This window comes from Anabrus simplex, chromosome 11, assembly GCF_040414725.1.
Source record: "Anabrus simplex isolate iqAnaSimp1 chromosome 11, ASM4041472v1, whole genome shotgun sequence".
NCBI lineage: Eukaryota > Metazoa > Arthropoda > Insecta > Orthoptera > Tettigoniidae > Anabrus > Anabrus simplex.
Window position 1 is genome coordinate 1,456,441 of NC_090275.1, and position 20,098 is coordinate 1,476,538.

Consider the following 20,098-nt stretch of genomic DNA (forward strand, 5'->3'; position numbering starts at 1 on the left):
GCCGCCATGTTGCTTCACGCGACTGCTTTCCATTGTCAAGGAAATGGAGCAATTTTGCCAAGCAAAGAGAAACTAAAACACACCCATTTGGTTTATTTTGGTTTCCGGAAGGGACCAGCACTTACGAAACGAAGTACAAAAGCCCTGGCATTCCAGGAGTCGACACACGAGCTATAACGCTGAATGACACGAGCGGAAAGGGTTAATAACGCACTGGTCTGAAATATAAGGCTTCAGAAGGAATGTAATCTGCAACAATGCACTGTTATTTAATAAGCCCCAGTGGAAGAGGTTTTCGTATTTCTTCTCTAGTCATTTTCAGTCCTTTTAATACTCTCATCTCATATTTAGAAATGCTAAATAGCCTGCACCCGTACATACAAGACGTAAAATGCACGCATATCGGAAAAAAATAAATTCAAGCGTTTAGAAATCCCTGTTCCACAGTTTTTTTTCGCAAAATAAAACAGTACATTTTTACGCTTAACACATTCTCTTTCCTTGTTCACTGCAGAAACGTCCTAACAAGGTCTTACCTCTGAAATCGGTCATCCTGTTTTGAGGTGTATCACATTCTTTCTTAATTTCAGTACATAGCATAAAAATGATGCAACTGTTTACTTCAGCCTAATGAGATGACTACTGCTATTGGCCACGTTATTCACACATTTATAGTAGAAACACGCTCTGTTTCATTCTGAATTGTGCTTACAGAACACTGGTCTGAGAGTATTACTAATCGACTCAGACTTTGAGTTTGAATGTCGACAAGAGAGCTAGCTAGTGCACATGGTGAGATAACTATACTAAAGATGACCGATGACATTCAATATAATCGCTGGAGCACACTTAAATGCTCATTTTTTTTTATTTTTTTTTTTTTTTTTTTTTACAAGTTGCTTTATGTTGCACCGACACAATTAGGTCTTATGGCGACAATGGGACAGGGAAGGGCTAGGAGTTGGAAGGAAGCGGCCGTGGCCTTAACTTAGGTACAGCCCCAGCATTTGCCTGGTGTGAAAATGGGAAACCACAGAAAAACATCTTCAGGGCTGCCGACAGTGGGGTTCGAACCCACTATCTCCCGAATACTGTATGCTGGCCGCATTTCAGCTACTGCAGCTATCGACCTTGGTAAACGCTCATAATCACAGATGCATCAGTGATAGGGTTCTCGTTTTAACTGAAGGTTAATACACTGTTTTAACATAGAAATTTTCAAGGGAGAGGAAAAAACTGTTGTCACGACGGAGTTCTCGCTATAGCGGACTTCTACTGTAGTTCAAAATTTCTCAAGACCGTGTGATAGTCTGGTCTGAGATTAGTCTCTTCAATACAAACTTTAATTATTTTGTTTAAAGTTGTAAGCAGCGAGACACTAACGTCTCCATCTGAAGATGCAGATAAACCCTCGACACTTTGGCGACAAGGGCTCTCCTATGAGGAGAGCGTGCAGGTTTTGCAGCAGGTGCTCCTGCTAGTGCTGGCACCTACCATCTGGACTGACGGCATAGGTAGCAGTGAGCAAGCTGCTGGCAAAGGTTCCCTTCTCTCCCATCTTCTTTCCTTATTTAGACGGTCTGGGAGGTGAATTCCCAGCCCCAGTCGACGATGCCACATTGGGAGCGGCTTTCACCGGCCTCTTCCTCCACTGCTGTACCGGCTTAGCCGTCTTGGCCAGCATGGGCTTTGTAAGAGGTCGAAGGCTGTATGGTCCCAATGTTTGAGCATTTACTCTCCCGCTTTGGACACAACTGCCTTCACAGGTGTTTCTGAAAGAATGACAGACCTAATAGACTCTGTGCTATACTGCTAAAGTCTAGCGGCTAGGCAGGTGTACTCAACTAAATAAACTTCCTGGTAGGAAAGACCATCCAGTGTCTTAGGGCTGGTTTACACGGGTAGAGTAGCGAGGCGAGTAGAGTGGATAGTAGAGCTACTAGCATCGTGTAAACGACCGGGATAGTAGCAAGTAGAGTAGAGTAGTTAGTAGGCAGTAGAGTAGAGTGGGTTTCCGCTGCGGTAAAGTAACTCTACCACTATCCTTCCCCCTCCACCGGAACCGAGCTCCGAGAGCTGGCGGAGAAGTCCGAGGACGTTCGATTTTTCAGCTGACGCATCATTCGACTGCTGTATTTGCATGTGTGTACATGCGGTGGTATTATGTCGAGCGTTTATTTGGAGGCAAAATGAAGTGGACGGAAGAAGAAACTTGCAAATTTGTGGAGCTCTACAGCGAAAAAGAATGTTTATGGAACATAAACAGCGTTACTTACAGAAATAAGAATATGAGACGGGCGGCGGAAGAGGACTTGATTGCGAAAATGGGTAAAGAGGGTTTTGGGTTAACGGAACTGAAACAGAAAATAAAAAAATTACGATGTACATACAATAAAATACTCATGAAAATACGAAGATCCAAGAAGTCTGGAGGTGGTGCCGCAGACATCTACACTCGAAGATGCAACATAAAATATAAACAAGTGTCAGCTGGATTTTCACTTAATATGAAGATTTCTCAAGTTTCAATGTTACACAGCGTGTTCATCATGTGTCTCGACATGTTTAAGTTAGGCAATACAATGGTGCAGGACTGTGTACATTAATCATATTAATAACATACATAGGGATCTTCTACATATCACTTGCCACTGCCGTTAATTTTCAGCAATAACAATAATTTCCCCAACAAATTGAATAGTTTCCATATGTTGTTTGAAATATCCAAAATAATTATTGTTTACAGTACAGTGTCAGATCTAGAAGCTTAAGCTCTACACTTGGGCCGTACAAGCAACGAACAAAAAGAACCAAAAAAAAAAAAAGATCAGTAATTGGGATATTTATGGTGAAGAAGCTACTGCAAATTACGCCTACGCCAGCGTAATTTACAGTGTACGTATGGCCGGTTTCGTCTCAAAACTCACGTGCAAAAATTAGTAGCAAATGGTATCAAAACTCACGACTGCAAACTAATAGCTAAATTAATATTCCAATGAGTCAAAATCCACGACTCCGGATAGCAGGTGCCTGCTATGACGGCAGGAGGGGTGAGGTGAGCGGTGACTCACTGACCAGGCCTCTCCTGAGGCCACAATACCATTAACATTAAATTTATATCAAAAGGAAAAATACGTTATATTACCTTTAAGACGACAGAAAAATGTTTTGATGATGATGATGATAATAATAATAATAATAATAATAATAATAATAATAATAATAATAATAATAATAATAATAATAATAATAATAATAATACACCTCTGTGTCATTCATCGACCATTATTTTCTCCTGTGTGTTGGGGTGGCAGAGTAACATCCACAGTATCCTCTGCCTATCGTAAGAGGTGACTAAAAGGGGCCCCAGGGGTACTTACATTTTTTAGAAAAGGCCCTTGTCTTTCTTTGCCCGAAACCTTCATTTTCTCGAAGTATGGGCCACCTTCCATTTTTTCCCTCTGATTAGTATTAATAGAGGATGGCTGCCCAGTTGCACTCCCTCATAAAACAGTAATCACCACCACCACCTTTTCCTTCATTGTTTTCAACACTTATTGATTTTTAATGAACCTTTCCACATTTTCTTGGCTGGGGAAAGAACCACCATCATAAAATATCATCAACTTCAGCGCTGTGGAGTCTTTTTTAAGTCATATAGCAACAGAACGTCAAAGATAGCGATTGGCTACTTCGCTATATATTAGATAAAATTCTGACACATTTTAACTTATGATTTTATAAATTTGGTGAGCCAAGTAGTCAATACTACAAGTATATAACATTGCGTATCGTGTAATCGCGTGGGGGCGTGATGTAATATATTAATCTATGCTAAGTAAGGCATCTGGGAGTACATGACTCAGTCATACGTGTGGAGCATGAGTTCATATTATTTTCGGAAAGCGTATCAGAGACCGTTCATCATACTCGCCCACTTTCTGAAGGGAATGGAGATAAGTAATTTAATTTCCCTGCGATGAGATTCATGACCAAATTAATCTCTAATGAAACTAAATGAGTGAATTAACAGTCGTAATATTTAATATCGGTAAAATAAAGTTTCTTATATAAGTAAATGCAGTCTTCTGGCCTCATAATAGAACTAAGCCCCGGTAATTACTACCAACTGAAAATTTATTTTAACTAGCAGCAGGCAATATACCTACTTTAATTTTATGTCGTCCGGATGCATGGATACATGGTTAGCATCCTGGTCTGTGGTCCAATGGGTCCAGGGAGTCCCAGGTTCGACTCCTGGCCGGGATTTTCACTTTCATTTGTTAATTCCTATGGCTCGGGAACTGAGTGTTTGTGCCGTCTTCAGCATTGGACTTCATGGATTGCAAAAAAAAAGGCGTATTTCTATTTTTCATCTATTCACATAATTCAATCGATTATCCATCCGACACACACCGAAAAATATATTCATGACGCAACCGATTATTCTACGCGATATAACTGAATGATATTTGAAATTCATTTGATTATTTATTCCATTATTTAAATAACCGGATGGAAGCTATTTGATTTTTAAAAAATATCCGATTATATCATCACTAGTAGGGTGGGCACATATCCATTCAAAGAAGAACTGGTCCTGCTCGTGAGGTTTGAGACTGGCCCAGATAGAGAAACCTATTCTTGCTAATCCTCTTCTTAGAATTCGTGAATTTTGATACTCGTGAGTTTTGAGACTCGTGGGTTCTGAGACGACACACTGATGGCCAATGGGTATTCTTTCTATAACTTTTGAAATGAATTCTGTAAAATTTCATTCGAATAAGATTTAGGTTGGCTGAAATACAAAAAAAATAAAAAATAAAAAAAATATAGAAACATCACTACAGTCTAAGTGGGGAAAGGAGTACCTCACCCCTTCACCGTGGAACAAAAACCTTCGCCAGAATTATGATTTATAATTAGACTGGAGCTCGTTCATATAGTTTTATCTTAGAAATGTCCGACTCGCTGGCTGAATGGTCAGCGTACTGGCCTTCGGTTCAGAGGGTCCCGGGTTCGATTCCCGGCCGAGTCGGGGATTTTAACCTTCATTGGTTAATTCCAATGGCTCGGGGGCTGGGTGTTTGTGCTGTCCCCAACATCCCTGCAACTCACACATCACACATAACACTATCCTCCACCACATTAACACGCAGTTACCTACACATGGCAGATGCCGCCCACCCTCATCGGAGGGTCTGCCTTACAAGGGCTGCACTCGGCTAGAAATAGCCACACGAAATTAATCTTAGAAATCACCACTACAGTATTTACAGACGAAGACTAGTAAAATCCTGAGGGGATGATTACACTGTCGTTTCTTTCTGTACAATAATGAATAAAGTCATAAAAATTCAATCGTTTCTGTTCCTGGGTTAAAATACATGCTTGTACTGCCAGGGAACTGCTCCTTCATTAACAAAATGATTCCTGAGACGATCCCTCATGTTCTTGGCCAACTGTGTCGAGTTTGTCCCCCCCATATTACTCCAAATTGCCAAGTTCTCTCAGAATTAATGCCGATGCCCCGAGTGTATCTCTCCTACTAAGCTAGCCTCTTACCCATTCCCTTTTTTCCTCATTTACTTCTTCTTCTAACGCTTCACTAACCTCTTGCAGTAATATGTTTGTAAATGTCTTTAAACACTTCCTTACGATGTGCTTACGTCTTGACATGGTGCTACTACTGTACTCTACTCTACTGTATGACTCTACTTCCGTATGAACGATACGAGTGTCAACTCTACCAGACAGCGGTAGAGTAGAGTAACGTGGCTACTCTACTAACTACTCTACTCGCCTCGCTACTCTACCCGTGTAAACCAGCCCTTAAGGGGCCCATTCACAGTCGAGCGGGTTGGCGAGCCCGTTCGTGACCTTGGTCGCACTGACCGGCTCGAAGGTGTATGGGGGGTTGTTGAGTGTTGGGCTCGAGGTTGGGTCCGTGTTGGCGGTTCGACTGCTAAACCAGCGAACCCGACCGGTTCGCCAACCCGTCAGTGTGTGTATGGCCACTACCTGACCGCTCACTGCGGTTTCGTCTGTAGCTTAATTTGGTTTCTGTGTGAGTTAATTAGGCCTACCTCAAATAACAATGACTTTTGAGAAGAATAAGCAGTTCCGGGAAGAATTTATTGAAATGTACCGGGCGAGTCCTGGAGCTTTCCCAGCCTTCCGTCACGCAATGCCTTCCATGTGTTAGTGCGACATTCGAACACTAATAATAATAACAATAACAACAACAATAGTAATAATAGTAATTTGAAGAAGAAGAATCCATGGTCTCCCAATACTCACGTACAAATATTATTAGCCTATAGACCATTGTGCTATGACGTATATGACTCTCGCGCCTCTGCACTTAACTTGTTAATACTGTAAGTATGTATCATACATTACTACAGTAGTGGCATTTTCTGTATTTCATAATTAGTAGTGAAATAGCATTTCCCAAACTAATCACTTTCAAAAGAATATTACGTTTGTTTTATAAAAACGATCTTATAATACATCACAATCAAAATTGCGTAGGCCCACTTACGTGCAAATATTCCGACTGCAACGTATTGAAGATTGCCCAAGACGTCTCAGGAATGATTTTTCCAAGTAGCTGAGGAGATATTACACTGCTAAATTTCAGGTCTTCATAGCTTCTCCCTGTCGCTAGAAATCGCAATGTTACAATTAACCTCTCTTCAGCACAGATGGTATCTGTCATGTGTGTCTCCTGTTTCTCTATGTTTGGCCGAATCAACTCCAACAATTTTTCGCAAAAACTGTCGCTATCCATACGCAGAAAGTTCTTATAATCTGCAGGTTCTTGTACGCACAGAGTTCTTAATAGGCTGACGTGTGAAAATCCTGGTTTATCTCTCAACCATTCCTTCATTCACACACGTTCCTTCTTCTTTACATCATTGCACAAATTCTGCAACAGCTACAGCCACTTTGGAATGTTTTCGTTGGGCCATAACAAAAACACTTTTTTGCTAGTGGCTTTACGTCGCACCGACACAGATAGGTCTTATGGCGACGATGGGATAGGAAAGGCCTAGGAGTTGGAAGGAAGCGGCCGTGGCCTTAATTAAGGTACAGTCCCAGCATTTGCCTCGTGTGAAAATGGAAAACCAAGGGAAAACCATCTTCAGGGCTGCCGACAGTGGGATTCGAACCCACTTTCTCTATAACAAAAACTAGGCAATGCACATACTATTTGCAATACAGACTGGCGGACTGGTCCGCCAACGGGTTCGCCAGTGTATGGTCACCGTCGAGCCAGTCGGGTTCGGGGTGTGGATTTTATACATGGACGGGCTCGCCAACCGGCTCGACTGTGAATGGGCCCCTTTATGGAGATGTGCACTATGAGCTGCTTTTCCCCATGTACCATGTTAGACCAATTCAAACAACGAGATACCATGCGTAGCACCACATGGGAACCGGTGGCAAAGTCTTCATCGTTGACTTTGTGCATAATGTCCTGGATGTGTCACGCTCATCATCATCAGTATTCAAGATAACTTCACAAACCATATTCAAGGATTTGTACTCTTCCTGCACTTGAGGTGCGGTGCGAGTCTACCAGAAACATTCGATGTGTTGACAGAATAGGAAGTCAAGTCCATCTGTTCTGGTAGCAACCATTTCATGCTGCTCATGTTCTCATACGGAATCAAACGTCAAAAACCTGAGTGGGGAGCAACCTGGACAGGCTACGAGCCGTGTCTGAAAACATCGTTCCCAAATGCCTCTGTAGCCGACGATGCAGCTGAGACATAGCAAGGTACTGTCCGGGGTCCGACACTTGGCTACCACACGACAGCTCGCCACAGAGACTTGGCTGCTAGATTCGTCTCTCCTTAGCCAACCTGGTCATCTCAGGTGGCAAACCTTGCAGGACACCAAGTCACTGAGCACCAGAGCTCCCAGCCTCAAATCATTCAAATGAGCACGTACCCTTCTTCTGGAAGTGCCATATCTCGATCAATCTGCTCCAGGCTTCCATATTCTAAATGAGGAAGATAATGATTAAACTGGACCAATGGAGCAAGTTCTCCAACCAAAAGGTGCATTTCTGCCAGGGGCTTCTTCTTCCTTTCACTTCTGCTTGAAGTACGAGTTGTTACATATAATTTGTTACCTCCATTACCTACATTAATAAACAATCATATAGTTTGGCTAAACTATTTAGAAAACACAATATCCATGTATCCTTTAGGACAGACAATAATAATAATAATTTATTGTTCAATTCGAATAGCATAAACACCAACAGTAGGTTCAGTAAATCAGGAGTATACAAACTGTCGTGCCAAGATTGCGGAAAAAAATATGTCGGACAGTCAGGTAGAAGTGTGGTGGTATGGTATAAAGAGCATGTCAATGCACGAAAACATTCTAGATACTCTGCAATGTGTGAACACATGTATGAAAGCAACCATCATTTCACAAATATTGAACGTGATATGACTTTATTACATTCATTAAGCAAAGGCAAACAAATGAATGCCCTAGAGAAATTAGAAATATACAAATTGCAAAAATTTGATAATGAGAACAACCTAAATGAACACATTGCAGAAGACAATCAGTTGTTTAAATTGGTAACCCAATACCCTAGTAAGAGGCCAAATGATGTCAAGCGTGTAAGGGGGGAAGTATGACTGTAGTATCAGGGGCGGTTCCTTCCACCCCTCCTTCCATCCAACACGCAACCCAATGTAATTCTGTAACCAGTTGCCAAACAACATCAGGTGCCTCAACATCTATCTAACACATGCATGCCACACGTAATATTTACATCATCACACTGGTAAGGTTTAATATTTTTACCCCGTTGTATTCTCATTTGTTCATGTCGGAGCCTTTTGTTAATTTTCAATCCATTTCCTTTTTATAGACCATTTTAACCTATTTTCAACCTGGCTGCATAATACATCTATCAACCGAAGATAATGGCAGGACTCCAAGTTTTAACGCAACTTCATTTATTCTTGTACAAATCCAATTGAACTACGCAAGATAGTATTATAATTCCTAGGACACCGTAATTTCACATCATTATACGACGCTGTGTCCAATATTTTAATTTAAATAGACATCATTTTAACACCCATTAACGGTGGATATCGGCAGGACTTCAAGTTCTAATGCAATTTTATTCATCCTTAACTCAACATTTTTGAACTACGCAAGGCAACTTCAAGGACACTGAATTCATATCATCACAAGACGTTGTATTTAATTAGACATTAATTAGACTATATTGTGTTTTTAATTTGTACTTGACAAAATGGGATTTTAATTCTATGTTTGTACTATCCAAAATTTTTAAATGTCACATTGTCATACTCATTGTTTTGAATTTTAATGGGGGCCCCCGTATTTTAGTCAGGTCTTATTGTATAATGAATTTTAATCTACTAGCTGAGGAAGAGAATGCATTATATTCTCGAAACATGTACTAGATGTTAAGGTGAAAGGTAAATAAATGAATAGTATTGACTAGGCGGACTATCTTCCAACATATTTATTGTTACTAAGTCAATACGGATCCAATCCCGACCATCATGGTCAAGATTATTAATGACGGGATTGTAATGCGGAAGATGTAGTAACATTTGTATTGGGTTGGTAATAAGGTTACTGAAAATATAGTGAAATTTAGCGTGGTGGTGTATGTAGCTCTATTCCTTTTGAAACTGTATTACTAGAATCCAATATCAGAGTCTTATTAAACTATAATGTGGAAGTCCAATTAGGACTGAAATATACACATACGAAGGAATGTTAAAATTAGTTAACTGTATAACGAAACTGAAAGTTATAGAAAATAAAAAGACTGAAAATGTAACCTGGACGCAAAAGTTAAGATTCAGGTTATGTATCTTTTTTGTCTAGTACTATTTACGCGGTTGCGCGTTACGACAAAAGTAAAGTTTATATTCGTAATTAATGCCACTGATGCAGGGTGGGATCATTAATTTTATAATTAATTCAATTTATTGTTTGCTCATTGAATAAGTAGTTAGTTTCTTTCTTTTGAATGCAACGTGAGAATAGTAACCGGCAACCATTTATCTCCCTTTAGCGTAAATAATTTTGTAGCAAGTTGTTATGAAGTAAAAGAAATATAACCTCCTTAACATCCTCATTCGACGGACGAATCGCCATGAACAACATCGTATACCTTTAGTCCATATGTGCGTCACGGATGGATTTGGAATAGAACCCACGCTTTTGATACGCATTTTAATGATTAGGAAATATGTACTATCACCTCTAGTACCCTACCGACTACCATTTACAAGGTAAAAAAATGTTAGACTATTGGGACTCGAACCCACAAAAAACTGCTTAACAGCAAACTTTGATGCCCTAACGACCACAGCTATCCATGAGGCTTGGGGTCGACTGCTTGTGTACTACTGATATACTCAGTAGCAACAACTTACTAGCTTGGGAAATTTTTAAGAATTCTGTGATAGCTGGGCAGGAAGCATGACATACTTTATAAATATATACATAAATTACATTGTAACAACTTAATTTCACACAGCATCATGCAGATGTAGATTCATCTTCATGAGTAGCCATCTTGATCCTTTACAGTAGCGTCCCTGATAAGAGCTAAGTCCCAGATAAGAGCGTTAACAGCCTCTCCAACTTCGGCATAGCTATACTCGAGACTATTTTCCCAGATTGCACATACACGAAAGTCGTAGTACGCGGTTTCAACCGAACTTCCAGATAAATGTCCAAACTGGCAAATAAATTTATACTGCATTTTTATCTGGCTGTCGTATACAGGCCCTTAAGGAAGTAGGTGAAAAAAGAAATATGATCCACAAGACTGAAGCATGGAAAGTACGTCTTCACATTTGCAACAACTTTGAAGGGAAAGTTGGAGAGGGGAAGAGGAGGAGAGCCCTAGTTAAAGACTTGCACAGAACTAAAAAGACCTGCTGAAGATAATATCATGGCTTGGCCTTTAGTTGCAGAGACTGGATCAAATACCTGGAATGTGTGTGGTGTGAGTGGTACAGAACTCGTCCTCGTCTGTGCCATCGGGACAGTCTCGCACCTGGTCACACACCTTCTTGCGAGGAACGCACGATCCATCTCTGCGACACGTGAATTCGTCCTCCCGACAGCGGATGGTGTCCTTACAGTTCTTCTCATCGTCGCCATTGGTACAATCATTCATGCCATCGCATAGCCAGGCATCCAATATGCATTCGCCTGTAAAAGAATGAAAGAGAGCTCTCACAATAATAATTGCACATGTATTGTGCAGGTTCTAATGCCATACCACAGCGTAAGCTTTATTGCTGTAACAATTGCAACATTATTTTAAGGCCCCTTTCCATTTCCCTATTTAATGCATTTTAAAATATTTCATTTTAAAAAACTGATATTTAGCCCTTTTGTCTATATTAAACTTTATTTTTTCAAAACACAATTGAAATTCATGCTGTTTTAATGAGCGGGCACTTCGTATGTAGCTAATAGCAAACAGCACATGTACCTACGGCTTTACCGTGTACCACTAGATGTTTATAAACCATTTATTTAAAAGAGAAAGAAAACATATTTATTAACACAAATCATTTTTACAAAAATTGCAACAAATACATTATTTTATTCTTAATAATATTGTTACCGTTTAGCCACCACATAGACCAGTACAGTCATAAAATTTCCATCCATATTTCGATATTTCTGAGGGGTAAAATGTTACACATTTGAAAATCTTGAACTTTTTCCATCTGTTACAGGGTGAAAGCTATAATTTTACCAAATTTCAATTTTCTAGCTTCTCTGGCAGATTGTGCCGCCATCTTGATTTGGGTTAGGGGTTAAAAATAGGTCATTGCTTTGGAAAAATATACCAGCAGGGTGAAAAAAGACGCTTACACGTCATCTGCTGAGCTCCAAATTTGGACTCCCCCAGTCTGGTCCATTCGGGGACTTTTCAGAACTTTGATTTTTCTAGGAATCCTGAGGTCATCAGATTCTCTGTAGCGAGTTTAAACTTTCTAAGATGCCTCGAAGTGCCGCATTAATTCACATTTATTCTCAAAACAGACTTCCATTTGTATGTGTCTGTAGATAGATGGTCTTTTATATTGTTAGCATTGTTGCTTTCACAGCCCGTACTTACAGACATGACAGAGGCCGTGTCAAGAAAATAAGGTGAAATTCTTTACATTCTTTAGAAGAAAATCTCGACTGTTCACAAGGAAGACTCCTCCAGGAATAAGGTGTGAATTTAGACGTGAGAGTGATACATTCATTCGTATAGCGCTACCATTCGAAGCAGAAGCTGACGGAACCACCAGAATCAGTCTGAGAGAGAGTCACATAATATGACAGGTGTACACACATATGAAAGTATGACGTTGACAGAAGTCTGGAATGAAACATTTGGTGACGAGGAACGTAAGAATTTGGAAAACACCGAAACGAAATAACAATAGCAAAGGGACAGGGATGGGAACCACCTACGTAAATCTTTAATGGCTGGCAACCAGGTATTACTTAATTGATAGCCAGTGTCCCTGTTGAAATTGTTAGGATTTCTACGTATTTCCACAGCTTGCAAGTGATAAATATCATTATGGATCCGTACTGAAGATACTATACTGTAGGATGCTAATTAGTTTATTAATAATATCACCTATTCAATACATTAAAAGTTTTAACAATTAGGAATTTGTCATTATTACCATAAGAATGTGAGACATGTTTTGCCTTTCATAGAAGACATCATCAGTCACTGTACAACCTCAAGGTTAAATCAGGTACCTGATTTATATTTCAATTGTAATTACTAAGAATTAATATTAACATATTTACAGTAGGAGCAAGGCATATAACAGCGTCCATCAGCAGAGGACCGACTTGAAATTCTGACACTATACTATTTGAAATGTTAGAAAATGTAATTACAAAGCTTTATGTTAACATATTTACATGAGAGCAGTCTAAGGAAATAGAATACAAATGTCCCGCACCAATGCGTATAACTATATTTCTGCCGTTGGCTGATGATCACCAGTTGTGACAAGGTAACAACACAGTGTGTAGCAACAGTGGTTTGGTTTCAGAATTCAAATATTACATTGTTTGGAATGCTAGGAAAAACATTCCACTACTCTGACAGATACCAAATGAGTCCCCATTTAGGAGCATAGTCGTGAACTGAAAAAAATATCTGGTTGAAGTCCGAGGTTCGAGAATTTGGCTTTCAATAAGCAAATGGTGAATTTTACTCGCGTAAAAGGAAACTTGGAGTATCTTAAATTGACCATTGTTTGTTTTTTGTGATGTGCTTTGTGTCTTCTGTTGCCAATAGATGGGATTACTGCTGCATACCAAGTATTTTTTTTAAATTTGCCATGCGTCGCACCAACACAGATAGGCCTTATGGCGACGATGAGATAGGAAAGGGCTAGGAGTGTGAAGGAAGCGGCCTTGGCCTTAATTAAGGTACAACCCCAGCATTTTCCTGGTGTGAAAATGGGAAACCACGGATTGCCATCTTCAGGGCTGCCGACAGTGGGGTTTGAATCCACTATCTCCAGGATGCAAGCTCATAGCTGCGTGCCCCTAACCACATGGCCAACTCGCCCGGTCATACAAAGTGTAACAGTCTGCTTGAATATTGGCGGGAAGTAGCTGGGGAGTTAGATAATTTTCTTCTTTAGCATGCCATTCCTCTGGTTCATACATTTTCTGATACTACTGGTACGTAACACACTGGTTCATCACAGGATTCGAGCTATTCAATCCCCACTCTGAGGCACTGATCGGAATGAGCAGTGTGAATATTAAACGGAATAATGGCAGATCAGTGTTTACGGCTGTCTGCAGCCTGGCCATTCCAGTTCTGGAACTTTGGACTGTTAGATCGGCACCGTAGTACTATTTGTTAAAAGTGAGAAAATGTGCGGTTTCTCATTTGATTGAGTATTTTGTATTTTATATGATAACTTGCTTTTAATTGCTACTTTCCTACTGACGTTTCTGTAATGGTCTATGTTGACTTCCGTTAGGAAAGTCACAAAGTCAGTCTTTCTGAGAATCCCGTAGCAAAGCATGGGTACATCAGCTAGTTTAAATATAAATCAGGTACCTGATTTAACCTTGAGGAGGTACAGTGACTGACGATGCCTTCTATGAAAGGTGAAACATGTCTCACATTCTTATGGTAATAATGACAAATTCCTAATTGTTAAAAATTTTAATGTACTGAATAGGTGATATTATTAATAAACTAATTAGCATCCTACAGTGTCCACAGCTTCCTGTATAATCGTGGACCTGTAGTGTCTAGTGCGGGTAAGAGCTCGAGCATCTTGGAACATGACATCATGACCTGACGATAGAGCGTGCTCATCTATTGCTGATTTGTCTGGCTGCTTGAGACGAATATTTTGTTCATGTTCCTTGATACGAGTACCAATGGACCGGCATGTCTGGCCAATGTATACCTTGCCGCAAGTACAGGGAATTTTGTATACCCCAGGATGTAAAAGTGGAGACAATATTTGTCCTTGGTTTACTTAGATTGTGAGCAATTTTAGTGATGGTGCCAAACATGGTTTTTATATTGCATTTGCGGAGGAGTTTGGCAATTCGATCTGTGGTGTTGTGAATATAAGGCAGGCAGTTCCCTTAACTTCTTCCTGCTGTGAGCTTTGCTTTGTCATTTCTCTAGGATGTAGGGCTCTAGAAATCTGTACATCACTGTAACCATTACCCTTGAACATGACTTTGAGCGTGTCCATTCCCACCCGGATATTTGATAGCTCGCAAATTCGTATTGCCCTCTTGGTGTGTGTCGTAAGTACGCCTTGTTTTTGTGCTGGATGGTGATGAGAATCTGCATGAAGATAGCGATTCGTGTGGGTAGGCTTACGATAGATGGTATGTCCTAAGGAGCTGTCCGGTTTCTTTCTTACTAGAACATCCATGAAAGGAAGGTATCTGTCCGACTCCATCTCCATAGTGAATTTAATTGAAGGATGTTGCTGATTTAGGTGGTTTAGAAACAGATGAAGTTCCCAGGACCTTCTGTCCAAACCACAAATGTATCACCAACAGAGAGAGAGATCATGTATTTATGTACGGTACTATTATTATAATGACAAAACTGCGATACGATTCACATACACGCCCAACTGCTGCCTGCTGTGGGCACACTGCATGCCAGTTACTGGCGGAGTCATGAAGGTGACCTTGTGGACGATGACATACAGCATCGCGCCGCTTCTACATACATTTCACTGATAGAACTTACGGCAGTACTGTGTATATTAATTAAAATTGCTGTACATGTTTCAACCAAACATTGCACCAAACAATTTGCAGACTTAATACCTAAACTCCTCACAATATATACACCCTAAACAAGTTATAACTGACCCCTGTTTACGTGTGAAATGAGTAGCTTATTAACAGCAAAGTCAGGGCGAATTAAGTATTCTACTGAACCTGGTGAAGAGTTAAATTTTCCTGAAAACCGTCATGGAGATCCGAAGAAAATGCATAATGTTTCTTAAAGAAGTTTTGATTTCAAGGACACAGAGCGCACTTCATTTTTCGACAGGGCCAACCGTTTCCTCGTCATTGTACTTGATGAAAGGCAAAAATTACCCAAATTTCGGGCAAACACTTGTAAATTCTCCCGCTAATTCAAAACAGTGAAATATAGTGTGACTCAGGATTTCACGCTATATCCGCCCCAAATTTCAGCTCAATCGGTCCAGTAGTTTTCAAGCTTATCCGGAACAAACACACAAACAAAGATACCTGTGCCGCACTGGAACTGATGTCTGTCGCACCCGGAACTGGTAGGCTGCGTTGGAAGCGGTACAGCTGTAGTGTTGACTACGCCATCGGGATCGCAGCCGTACTCATCCGAGCTGTCCCCGCAGTCGTCCACTCCGTCGCACTTCCACCAGTAGGGCACACACTTCTTGTTGTTGCACAGGAACATCCAGCCATTACAAGTGTTCTGAAACATCAAATTCACAATCCTATAAACCTCACAGAAACACTGAGCAACGTGTTACCCAACATTTTTCAGGAACATTCTAATATGGGGAGGCACAAGAACAAGTGATAGAATGAGATCAAGCATAGAGAAGAGTAAAATAGTAGCAATGGAGAAGACTGAACTAAACAGAAAACCAAGAAGTTTCATATACTTGGGAAAGTGAGACTGGAAAGAAAGCAAGTGTGAAGGATGTAGGGTGGAGCCACCGCTTCTGCGTTCTTTCATTCGTATGTAAAAATCTATTTTAGAAACTATAATTTTTAGCTTATTAGGGGGTGAAAACATCAATATATATTGTGTCTATATTAATCTAAATATGAATTAAATTTAATTTCGTGTGGCTATTTCTAGCCGAGTGCAGCCCTTGTAAGGCAGACCCTGCGATGAGGATAGGTAACTGCGTGTTATTGTGGTGGAGGATAGTGTTATGTGTGGTGTGCGAGTTGCACGGGTGTTGGGGACAGCACAAACACTCAGCCCCCGGGCCATTGGAATTAACCAATGAAAGTTAAAATCCCCGACCCGGCCGGGAATCGAACCCGGGACCCTCTGAACCGAAGACCCGTACGCTGACCATTCAGCCAACGAGTCGGACATCTAAATATGAATGAAAAATACCTATATTGCTTGTCTTGGTGCACACTCTCTGAACGATGTACTAAACACTGGAGCAAGTTTTTAGGTGTGTATTGAAATTTGGCGGAACTGTAAATACCACCTTCTGCAAGTAATACTCCAAGGGAAAATTAATGGAAAACGTGGTCCGGGGAGAAGTAGGACATCATGGCTCGGCAACTTGAGCCAGTGGTGCTATGAACAAACAACAGATCATGTTACTGATCGCCAACGTTCTGCGAGGACATGGCACATGAAGAAGAAAAAGATTCATATTTGGAGAATTAGAGAGAAAAGATTGAATGTTAGAATATCTTTAAATATCTCAGGAAGTACAATATCAAATGACGGAAGTGCCAAAAACAAAGTGGTGAACAGGGTGCAAAATTGATCCAAGTTCTTCCATCAAGTATGGAATAAGGGAGTTCCTCAGAGGGCTGTTTAAGACTTCAAAACAAATCAAAATCTCTTTATTTGCAAATGAGGTGTCTACCTCGGTGGCAAATGGTACACTAAAGTACATTATTGTCAAGCACTAAATATTAAATTAACAAGAGAAGAAAATTTTTCCTATAATACAATATTATACAATTTACGCTAACAATGTTTTCTATTAAACACACAGCTCATCCTTAATAAATTTATATTGTTTACAAAATTCTAATTATAATATCTCCTGTACTACTTACAAATATAGTCAACTGATATACAGTATGTGGAATTGCTTCAAATTATACTATAAAACTGGTATAACATTAATATTTACTTTGCATTTATTTATTTACTAATTTTTTTTTACCCGTTCTGAATCCTAAGTAGCATAACGACCTGCTGCGTCTTAACCAGAGCCCCTTTTGCCACCACTTTTCAGAGTTCCTGAAGGGCCTTCACAGCTACCGTAGCGGTCCCAGGGCCCTCGAAGTCCCAACTGTATTCACCCCTACAGGCAGTCCCCTACTTTGGCTGTCCAAACTCCTTAGACCAGGGGATGGAATTAATTTATTCACACACACATTTTTTTTATTTACAATAACCTGCACCGGTCGAATGCCCTCTAACACTTCATTTATTTTCTCTGTTGCTGTTTATTCTCTTCTTGAATATCTGTACAGATTTTGAAAAAGGATCAAACACTACCCCTGGTAAACTGTTCCTCTCCTTCACACCCTTCCCAATGAATGAAAATTTACCCCAATCGCTTCTGCTAAAATTCCTTCTAATTTTATATTTGTGGTCAGTCCTGCCGATATAATTATTTTCCAACTGAAGCCTCTCACGGATATCTCCCCATGCTGCTTCTCCTGTATAGGCTCTATATAATCCTGTAAGTCTAGTTTTCTCCCTTCTCTTCCTTAAAGTTTCCCACCCAAGTTCCTTTAACATTTCTGATACACTACTCTTTCTCCTGAAATCCCCTGTTACAAATCTTGCTGCTTTCCTCTGCACACTATCTATTTATTTTATTAGGTGTTCTTGGTGAGGATCCCAAACACTGTTTGCATATTCCAATAATGGACGAACCATACTTAAGTAACTTTTTTCTTTTAATTCTTTGTTGCATCCTTTAACCCGGCATTACTCGCTAGGTCTTTACGTGCGTCGTTACTCGCTAGTGAGCGGAGCGCTCACCTTTACGTTTAAAGGCTATAATATGCCCATATAAAGTTGGGGGTATTTTTATTATGTCAATTTGAGATAGTTATTTATTTAGGAACACGGCCGAGTGGAATGGCTATGGAGGCAGCTCTACATTTGGGAGACGCGCGAGTTCGATCCCCACCGCTAGCTGTTCTGAGAATAGTTTTCTGTCAACGCGTCCAGGCAAATGCCGGGGCAGATTCTATTCATAAACTACAGCCGATTCCTTCCACCTATTTAGCCAACTTCATTCACCATAATTTATTTCATCTTTATTAGCTCCTCAACTAAGGTTGGCGTCAGGAAGGGCATCTGGCCGTAAAACAAGCCATTTAAACTGATCTCACAGAATTCAATAAACGAAATTTCCTCTCCTTCCCAAAACTTGCAGACACTCTGAAACACAGTTATGATCAGTTTCGTAAACCTCGTCTGTTTCATTACTTTCAGTTTCGTTGTTCAAGAGCACTTTTTCCTCCGTTTCAGCCAACCACGAAAGTATCTGATTAGTGGATGGCATTGTAAGTTGTATATATCGTCTAACAACAGTCACAGTATAAAGATTTCACATTAAACACAAGCATGAAACAAACCCTGACGTATTACAAGGCGCGAAATGTAAGTAGCACAGTTACTCGCTACTGAGCGCACCGCTCACCAAACATACACTACCGTGCCTAATAATGAATTGCGGGTATTTGTTTTCAAAGATAATGCAAGTGACTGGCACATCCCCTTCATAACAATCTGTTAGAAAGGTACAGGGAGTTTCAAAGTTGGAGGTCTTGTAACATTCCAACAAGAAGCAATATAGTACGAAGGTGAGCGCCGCGCTCACCATGCGAGTAACCGCGGGTTAAGTAGCCTCATTATGACATGTAATGATCTGTATGCTTTCCCAACAATGTCATCAATATGACCCTTCCAGTGCAAATTACTTTCAAATCTCACACCTAAGTATTTGCACTTGCCATCTTTTGGGATAACTACCTCATCCAAAGTATATTCAAATTCAGTTTTAAAGCTCCTGTTTGTAAAAGTTGTAACAGTTGATTTGCGTCCATTAACCTTCATATTATTTTCTTCAACCCATTGTTGGATACTTTCAAGGTCCCTTTGTAATTCTGAACAATCCTCAATGTTGTTTATTTCTCTATAAACAATTATATCATCTGAATACAATCTTATTTTTGATGTTATATTGTTCCCTAAATCATTTGCGTATATTAAGAAAAGTAACGGACCGATTATACTACCCTGTGCAATTCCCTTCCAAACTTTATCTTCCTGAGATACATTATTTCCTACTTTGACATTCTGAACCCTTGAATTTAGAAATGCTTTTATCCAACGTGTAACCCTTACGTCCAATCCTATTCTCTCCAATTTCTTTAATTATATTCCGTGTTCCACTCTATCAAAGGCTTTGGAAAGGTCTATGGCTATGCAATCTAACTGGCCTCCTGAATCCAACTGATCTGATATGTCCTGCTGAAATCCCACCAGTTGTGCCTCACAAGAAAATTTCTTTCTAAATCCATACTGGCTCCTCATGAACCAATTTTTATCATCACATATCCCTCTGATGTACTTCGATATTAAACTCTCCAGAATTTTACAAACTATACTGGTCAGGCTGATTGGTCTGTAGTTCTCTGGTTTCCTTTTATCACCCTTTCCTTTATAAATTGGTATTATTATAGATTCCTTCCATTCCTTTGGTATTACACTATTATTTATGACATAGTCAAAGAGAAATTTTAAATAAGGCACTATGTA

The 20,098-nt window shown here is 40.0% G+C and overlaps 1 protein-coding gene across 3 annotated transcripts in view; it reads right to left on the reverse strand.

Annotated features, from left to right (window-relative positions):
- LOC136883521 (sortilin-related receptor) overlaps nucleotides 1-20,098 on the reverse strand; it is a 698,235-nt gene that overhangs the window by 248,642 nt on the left and 429,495 nt on the right. For all 3 annotated transcript variants that reach the window (XM_067155885.2, XM_067155884.2, XM_068229722.1), the window contains exons 20-21: nucleotides 15,820-16,024; nucleotides 11,020-11,244 (exon numbers count right to left, since the gene is read on the reverse strand). In XM_067155885.2, the coding sequence (XP_067011986.2) occupies nucleotides 11,020-11,244; nucleotides 15,820-16,024 (430 nt within the window). The remainder of the gene's footprint in view (nucleotides 1-11,019; nucleotides 11,245-15,819; nucleotides 16,025-20,098) is intronic.